General features: G+C 46.6%; 2 protein-coding genes across 2 annotated transcripts; both read left to right on the top strand.

Moving 5' to 3' along the window:
- Positions 1-203: 203 nt before the first annotated feature.
- On the top strand, positions 204-2,530 carry LOC115386602 (keratin, type I cytoskeletal 13-like). Its single transcript, XM_030088993.1, has 6 exons — positions 204-590; positions 856-938; positions 1,229-1,385; positions 1,529-1,690; positions 2,101-2,226; positions 2,306-2,530. Exons 1-6 carry the CDS (start codon positions 204-206, stop codon positions 2,528-2,530), a joined length of 1,140 nt encoding a protein of 379 aa, XP_029944853.1.
- Positions 2,531-5,073: 2,543 nt separating this feature from the next.
- Positions 5,074-7,477, top strand: LOC115386619 (keratin, type I cytoskeletal 13-like). Its single transcript, XM_030089021.1, has 7 exons — positions 5,074-5,563; positions 5,799-5,881; positions 6,102-6,258; positions 6,390-6,551; positions 6,766-6,891; positions 6,971-7,191; positions 7,325-7,477. Exons 1-7 carry the CDS (start codon positions 5,177-5,179, stop codon positions 7,410-7,412), a joined length of 1,224 nt encoding a protein of 407 aa, XP_029944881.1. The 5' UTR covers positions 5,074-5,176; the 3' UTR covers positions 7,413-7,477.
- The last annotated feature ends 615 nt before the right edge of the window (positions 7,478-8,092 follow it).

Below are 8,092 nucleotides of genomic sequence, written 5' to 3'. Positions count from 1 at the left end.
TTCAGGTAAATATGTTGCAAAATCATGACTGAAGGAGCTGGTCTGATCTCTTGCAAGAGTTACTGGCTTGGTAGCATCTTGGTGGCCAGAGGCCACGAGGGGGCCACACCTCGACCCCTCCCCCACCTCCATCAGTCATAAAAGCAGCTCCGTCCAGAAGTTGCTGCATTCGTCTCCATCCAGAGCCAGCACACACCTCCAGCATGACCAGTTTCCAGCGCTCCGTGGCTTTCTCCAGCGGCAGTCGCCTCGGCTCCACAAGGGCACCTAGTGTCTATGGCGGCGCCGGGGGCAAGGGTGTTCAGATCTCTGGTGTCAGCGGCTCCAGGGGCTTCTCCTCCTCCTTTTCTGCTGGAGGTGCCGCAAAGGGCTTTGATCTGTCCGACGCCATCGACATCACCGACAACAAGAAGATGGCCATGCAGAACCTGAACGACCGCCTGGCCTCCTATCTGGAGAAGGTCCGCAAGCTGGAGGCCGCCAATGCTGACCTGGAGCTCAAGATCAGACAGTTCCTGGAGAGCAAGACCAAACCCCAGAGCCACGACTGGACCGCCTTCATGGTCGTGATCGGAGAATTGCAAGCCCAGGTGAGTCCTGGACCTGAGGTTGGGCAGATTCTTCAGAGAGGTCTCAGTCCATAATTTGAGATCAGGAGTAAGAAACAGCGTGTTGCTGCGGCCACACCCAGAGTTCGTTCACCTTGGTGAGGCCATTTGTTTTATAGAGCAGGAAAAGATTTCCAAACAGGAAGTAGGTCCACAACTGATGTTCTCCCAGAAAGAGAAAAACAGCAGCTCTTTAACTTACTTCCTGTGTGGTGAAGCTTATTAACTGCTCCTCTTTTGGTTTTAGATCTTGAATGCCACACGTTCAAATGGAGGTTTGTACCTGGCGATCGACAACGCCAAGCTGGCTGCTGACGACTTCAGACTGAAGTAAGTACATTAAAATCCAATAACTGATCCAGTAAACTAGGAGTATCAACTTTTTCTCAATGATGACTTGTAAAAGTACAAAAAAAATGTTAGTATATTTGAAGACAATGATTTTACAAAAATGGTTTTAGACACTTATATTATAGTTTGAAATGTTTTAATTTTACATTAGTTGTTATATTTTATTATCTTTTTAACAGCTGATATTTACTGATATTTATTCATGCTAAACTAGTCAGTCATTGGCCTGTGTGCTTGAGTGAGATGTTCACTGCAGATTGTTGTTTCAGGTACGAGAATGAGCTTGCTATGCGCCAGAGCGTGGAGGGCGACATCGCAGGACTGAAGAGGGTCTTAGATGAACTGACACTGAGCAGGGCTGACCTGGAGATGCAGGTGGAGTCGCTGAGGGAAGACCTCATCCAGCTCAAGAGGAACCATGAGGAGGTGAGCACCATGCTAATGCCAATACAAACTAACCACACTCTGAAAATCTGCAGATATTAGATTTAAACAACCCAAACTTTATGTTAGAAGCAAGATTTTGTGACCCTGTTTTACCTCCACTGACACATGTGCGCCCCCTGCAGGACCTCCTGGCTCTGCGCGCAAGCATGAGTGGACAGGTGAATGTTGAGGTGGACGCCAAGCCTCAGCAGGACCTGTCTGCCATCATGAGTGAAATCAGAGAACACTACGAGGCCGTCGCTACCAAGAACCGCAGAGACCTGGAAGTTTGGTTCCAGGCCAAGGTGAGTCTGAGATAAATTCTAATGGGTCTTCAGGAAAGAGGCAGATCAAATAAGAACAGATCACTGAAAAACACATATGAACATAAACAAAATATATGGGATGACTTAAACTGACTGAAAAACATATAGTACAGATTCATCTGTAAGTGCGAATAATATATTGTGGTCTTCATTGGATGGCATAAAAACCAACAAAGTTTCATTCTTTTTGATTTTTGAATTTATTTGAAATTGCTTTCTCATGAAATAACCTTTTTTTTGCACCACAATGAAAGCTGTTTCCAAAGTTGAAGTACAGAGATCGATCTGTCAGTGTGAAACTAGCAGCAGGGTGTCGTCTGCATACCTGTTGATTCTCAGGGATTCTGTTCCCCCTGCGTACTCAGAGCTGCACTCTTCTTGTGTTTCAGTCGGAGGAGCTCAGTAAGGAAGTCGCCGTGAGCACTGAGACTCTCCAGACGTCTCGCTCCGAGATCACAGAGGTCAAACGCACACTGCAGAGTCTGGAGATCGAGCTCCAATCACAGCTCAGCATGGTACGAGTTCTTCTCTCCTCCCCTCACCTTCACCCTTCACTTCCTCTCCGACACCGACTAACTTCCCGTCCCCCTTCAGAAAGCCTCCCTGGAAGCCACCCTGGCGGAGACCCAGGGTCGATACTCTGCCAGGCTGGCAGGTTTCCAGAGGCAGGTGTCGGCCCTGGAGGAGCAGCTGGCTCAGCTGAGGGCCGACCTAGAGCGACAGCAGCAGGAGTACCAGATGCTGCTGGACATGAAGACCCGGCTGGAGCTGGAGATCGCAGAGTACCGTCGACTGCTGGATGGAGAGCTGCTCGAGTGAGAACTTTTTCCGAAAGATGCAAGCTGACATGAACATACCTAGGAAATATAAACTCATATACTTGATTAACGATATGTAAAAAAACATATGTTTGCTGTTTCAGTCAAAAAAGTTGAGAGGAGAAAAATGTATTCAGATTTTCACCAGTTGGAAAGAGTACCACTTTTTCTGACAAAACCCTTACAAAAAAATTTCCAAAAATGTTTATAGGTTTTAAATTGCTTGCTAAGTTTCCTTCCCTGTGGCTAATTATGCACACATCAATATTTGGCAACAAAAGAAATATAATTTTTTTTAATGATATATATAAAACCATCACTTCAGCAATACTATGGAGTCCGGATGTGAGTCTGAACCATTTTGTGTGTGTTTGTGTTGCAGCTCTTCCTCCACCACCACCACCCGCAAAGTCATCATCGTCACCAAGGAGGTGGTTGAGCAGTAAGACGGTCTCCACCATGGACTGAGGGGCCAACCCGCCGTAAACAGTCCGAGAAGAACATGCCACTAACCGCTCACAGAAAGTGAATAAAAAGCTTCTGATGAACTGACCTCTTTGTGTTGGAGTGTTAAACTTATTCATTCTCTGAAAACCTTTACAGGAGAAAGGGATAATCTCCTTCTACACTAGCTGTGTCTAAATGGTTTTCTCTAAGGTCACCGATTAAAATAAAAATGATTGAATGGGTTGGGCAAATCACCCAACCTATGGTGTAAATATTTGTTTACCTTGAATGAAGTTATTCCCCAAATCCCGCCACTTAAAGACCATCAGATCTTCAGGGAACTCCAGAAACTTTAATATGATTTAAATAGGAGGCAAGATAAGCTTACCTGAAACACTTAATCCAGAAACACACTGAATGTATGTTCCACCAAACTCTAAAATTCACTTTAGAAAGTCTTTTCTTTTTCCCGTCAATACAACCATTACCCCAAAGACATGAAGACCATCTTTCGAATAAGATGTTTTGAAAATGATGTCCATTTTACAAGGCAATGACAGAAACCCTGAAAATGATGCAGTTAGCATGTCAGGCTGATAGTGGGTACTGTTGTTTGTTTTAGTCATGAAACCACACGCACATGTGCATACACAGCACATCCGCTATGAAAATTAACAATGGGGGTACATTTACATTAGCATGGACAGACAACAACACTGGAATGATTTTACGGATGACTGTCGACAATAAAACTACCAAGTCCCAGGAGAATCTGGACTGGGAGTTATGACATTCTGGAGGCAAATGCTGTTCTTACTGTCCATCTACTCAGCATGGTCAGATGAACTATTTACAAAGGACATGGTGCGCATGTGCAGAAACAGCAAGTTCCACCTTGGAAGACATTTTCAGATAGTTTTCAGTGAGTCCGAGCACCGTTGTCATGTAAACGGACCCTTTTCTGTCATTCTGTCCCATCTCTTTGTCTTGCTGTCTTCTCTTTTCACTCTGTGCTCTCTGCATCACTCCCTCTCTCTTCCCTTCAGAAGTAAACTTCAGATTTCATCGTAAAGATAAAACCCTTCAGAAATGAAACGAGCAACCACGGCAACGCCCGCTGCCTGTTGTCTGAAGCTGATAACCGGTGGAACTGTGTAGAACGAGACTTCTTTCAGCCGCTCATAGGACAGAAGGTGAAAGACAAACTCAAACAGGAGGATGTTTGTCTTCACTGGATCCTATTTAAATTTCAGGTTTCAGGACTCATTCAGACGCGTTCTTTAAAAAGGGGGTGGCTGTCTTTTCAGTCTGCTGCTCACTCACTGAGACAAATGACACTGAGCACACAGACTTCATACAACCTCAATCATTCAAAGGCTAAAGTGTCATCCAGGAATTCATGCTACTCTTCTGCTGAATGTAACTCATGTCTGCATTATAAATTCACTGATGTACTTCTCAACATGCAATATCATATATAACTTCTCACTGAATCTCACTATATAGACGCTATATTGCTTCATATAAGTTGATATATAAAAACATATAGCTTTGGAGAAAGTCCAATGAAATAAGTTGACTTCATTTATAACCTTTAAAGACACTGGCTCACCTTATAGATGTGTTAAAAATATAGGAATGTTCTCCCTTTATAAAACATTTTTAAAAACTTTTTTAAATTTTCTTATGAACGTCTTTATTTTATGGATTTCAAAAATACTTTTTTTTTTTTTTTTTTTTTTTTTTGCCACAAATGAGGCGTTTTCCTGATGTGGTACCTGAGTGAGGAGCTGGCCCTCTCCCCTCTCAGGAAACCTGTTTGACCACCGCCAACAGAAACTCAGCTCCTCTTTGTTTGATTGCATAATAGGAGCAGAGGGGCGAAGAAGCCTGCAGGGCCTCAAACACACAAAAAAAGCAGGCCTGTCAAGACATGACAGCAGGAATCTTTTGTTGGTTGGGGGGTGGACAGTGGGTGGTGCATCACTCAAGGAGTTGAGATAGATATGTTCTGAGTTATGGCTGAAAGACCTGGCCTCATAAATTCCTGCAGGTGTTACAGGCTCGGTGGTATCCTGGTGCCCCGAGGCCAGCAGGGGGCTGCACCACGACCCCTCCCCTTTCGGCAGGAGCCATAAAAGCAGCTCCGTCCAGAAGCTGCTGCATTCGTCTCCATCCAGAGCCAGCACGCACCTCCAGCATGACCAGCTTCCAGCGCTCCGTGGCTTTCTCCAGCGGCAGTCGCCTCGGCTCCATGAGGGCACCTAGTGTCTATGGCGGCGCCGGGGGCAAGGGCGTTCAGATCTCTGGTGTCAGCGGCTCCAGGGGCTTCTCCTCCTCCTTTTCTGCTGGAGGTGCCGCAAAGGGCTTTGATCTGTCCGACGCCATCGACATCACCGACAACAAGAAGATGGCCATGCAGAACCTGAACGACCGCCTGGCCTCCTACCTGGAGAAGGTCCGCAAGCTGGAGGCCGCCAACGCTGACCTGGAGCTCAAGATCAGACAGTTCCTGGAGAGCAAGACCAAACCCCAGAGCCACGACTGCACCGCCTTCATGGTCGTGATCGGAGAACTGCAAGCCCAGGTGAGTCCGGGACCTGAGGTCCAGGAGTTGTTTCAGTCCAGTCCAGGATGGGGTGAAGCAGTGGTCATAGCTTGCTTACCTTGACAAGGCCACATTTTCTACCCTTTCAGTCCATCTGCTTTATAGGACAGGAAGTGATGTCAAAACAGGAAGAAGCTCAAAAACTGGTTTTCTCAGAATGAGAATTTTCCTGGATGTTTTTACAACTCATCAATTCTTCCTCTTCTGGTTTCAGATCTTGAGTGCTACGTGCTCAAACGGAGGTTTGTACCTGGCAATCGACAACGCCAAGCTGGCCGCCGACGACTTCAGAGTAAAGTGAGTACATCACTGGCCCGTCAAATCATTTTCATGTCTTTATGCTAAGCTAAGCTAGCTAAGTAAACTTGTTTGGGCCGACGTGATGCACTGTGGCCCTTCAGAACTTAGATCACCGTCAGCTCTCTGAGTTAAAAACAGAAAGGTCCAACTCTTTGTGGAGATGAGTTCCTGTCCCTGTGTGCTTCAGCGAGACATTCACTGCCGACTGTCGTTTCAGGTACGAGAATGAGCTTGCCATGCGCCAGAGTGTGGAGGGTGACATCGCAGGGCTGAGGAGGGTCCTGGACGAACTGACGCTGAGCAGATCGGACCTGGAGATGCAGGTGGAGTCGCTGAGGGACGACCTCATCCAGCTCAAGAGGAACCATGAGGAGGTGAGCACCATGCTAATGTCCATACAAACTCTGGAAGCTTTGTGACTTTAGATTAAAACACTCACAGTATGTGTCAGAGGCAAGATTTAGTGACTCTGTTACCTCGACTGACACATGTGCGCCCCCTGCAGGACCTCCTGGCTCTGCGCGCTAACATGAGTGGACAGGTGAATGTGGAGGTGGACGCCAAGCCTCAGCAGGACCTGTCTGCCGTCATGGCCGAAATCAGAGAACACTACGAAACCGTCGCCGCCAAGAACCGCAGAGACCTGGAAGTCTGGTTCCAGGCCAAGGTGAGACTGAAATACATTACACCGGGTTTTCAGGACAGAAACAGATCAGATTAGATCAGATCACTGCAACAAAAATACATAAGAACATACACTAAATATACAATAGAGTACTAACATCAAGCAACATGTGTAATTACATGATTGAAGGGTAAATATATTAGCTGTGTACAGTATTCACTGTTTTCCTCACAGCTGCACTCTTGTTGTGTTGCAGTCGGAGGAGCTCAATAAGGAAGTCGCCGTGAGCACCGAGACTCTGCAGACGTCTCGCTCCGAGATCACAGAGGTCAAACGCACACTGCAGAGTCTGGAGATCGAGCTCCAATCACAGCTCAGCATGGTACGAGTTCCTCTCTCCTCCCTTCACCTTCCCTCTTCACTTCCTGTCCCGCGCTGACTCACTTCCTGTCCCCCTTCAGAAAGCCTCCCTGGAAGCCACCCTGGCGGAGACGCAGAGCCGCTATGCCTCCATGCTGGCAGGTTTCCAGAGGCAGGTGACAGCCCTGGAGGAGCAGCTGGCTCAGCTGAGGGCCGACCTGGAGCGACAGCAGCAGGAGTACCAGATTCTGCTGGACATGAAGACCCGGCTGGAGCTGGAGATCGCAGAGTACCGGCGACTGCTGGATGGAGAGCTGACCAGGTGGGGGCGCTGCAGAACTTCCTCCTAAAGCTGTAAAATGGCATGAAATACCTGAAAATAGTTAATCATCAACTATTTGAATGCCAACATCAGCATTTGGCAGTAATATCAAAAACATTTGTTTGTGTTGCAGCTCCTCCTCCTCCTCCACCACCACCACCCGCAAAGTTGTCATCGTCACCAAGGAGGTGGTCGAGGATGAAGTGGTCACCGAGAGCTGAGCAGCCGGCGTGAACACGTCGTGGACCGTTCACAGAAACCAAATAAAAAGCTTCTGATGAACTGACCTCTTTTTTGTCTGTGTGTTTTATCCTTGTCTGAAAAATTTCACACGAGACAGAAATAATCTGCTTCTACACCTGCTGGGTCCACAGAGAACAGAAATAAAGGGCTGGGCCAATCAACAAAGTTACAACATAAAAATCTCCTGACCTCTCCAGCCATTCCCTGAAGATATGAAGTGTCCCAGGAACAATAAAATCTCCAACATGATCATATTCAGAAGGAAGGAATGTCCACTCTTTGCTGTCTTGTCTTCTAAATGTCGATACATGTATAACCTGATACAGTTTGCATTCCATGAGAGAGTAAAAGTGTCTCTAACATCAAGACAACTGCAAACTGAACCTCCAGTAATGCAGTGACCACCTGGAGAAAAGTGGCTCCAGAGTAGGCCAAACAGGAAAAGTTGTGAGGTTAGTTTTAATCTGATGGAGATCGATGCAGCTGAGACTTAAAACCATCAAGATTAAACAGATTCACTGACTGTAACCCAGAGTGAACTCAGACTAGACCTTGAAGCTGCTGTCTTCTCAGTCTTGAGGGTTTGAGCAGGACGTCTCCTTGCTGAACGTTTCAAACTGGATGTTAATGTGATAGGGCGACGTATGCAAAACTTTAA

The sequence above is a fragment of the Salarias fasciatus genome, chromosome 4 (genome assembly GCF_902148845.1).
Source record: "Salarias fasciatus chromosome 4, fSalaFa1.1, whole genome shotgun sequence".
NCBI classification, from domain to species: domain Eukaryota; kingdom Metazoa; phylum Chordata; class Actinopteri; order Blenniiformes; family Blenniidae; genus Salarias; species Salarias fasciatus.
This window is presented reverse-complemented; position numbering and strand designations above follow the sequence as displayed.

What these genes read in the sequence shown, in the direction of transcription:
- LOC115386602 (XM_030088993.1), top strand. Translation starts at nt 204, where the DNA reads ATGACCAGTTTCCAGCGCTCCGTGGCTTTCTCCAGCGGCAGTCGCCTC. An exon ending in TCGGAGAATTGCAAGCCCAG is followed by an intron (nt 591 to 855) that starts GTGAGTCCTGGA and finishes TTTTGGTTTTAG; the next exon opens with ATCTTGAATGCCACACGTTC. An exon ending in TCAAGAGGAACCATGAGGAG is followed by an intron (nt 1,386 to 1,528) that starts GTGAGCACCATG and finishes CGCCCCCTGCAG; the next exon opens with GACCTCCTGGCTCTGCGCGC.
- LOC115386619 (XM_030089021.1), top strand. Translation starts at nt 5,177, where the DNA reads ATGACCAGCTTCCAGCGCTCCGTGGCTTTCTCCAGCGGCAGTCGCCTC. An exon ending in AAGTCTGGTTCCAGGCCAAG is followed by an intron (nt 6,552 to 6,765) that starts GTGAGACTGAAA and finishes GTTGTGTTGCAG; the next exon opens with TCGGAGGAGCTCAATAAGGA. An exon ending in TCCAATCACAGCTCAGCATG is followed by an intron (nt 6,892 to 6,970) that starts GTACGAGTTCCT and finishes GTCCCCCTTCAG; the next exon opens with AAAGCCTCCCTGGAAGCCAC.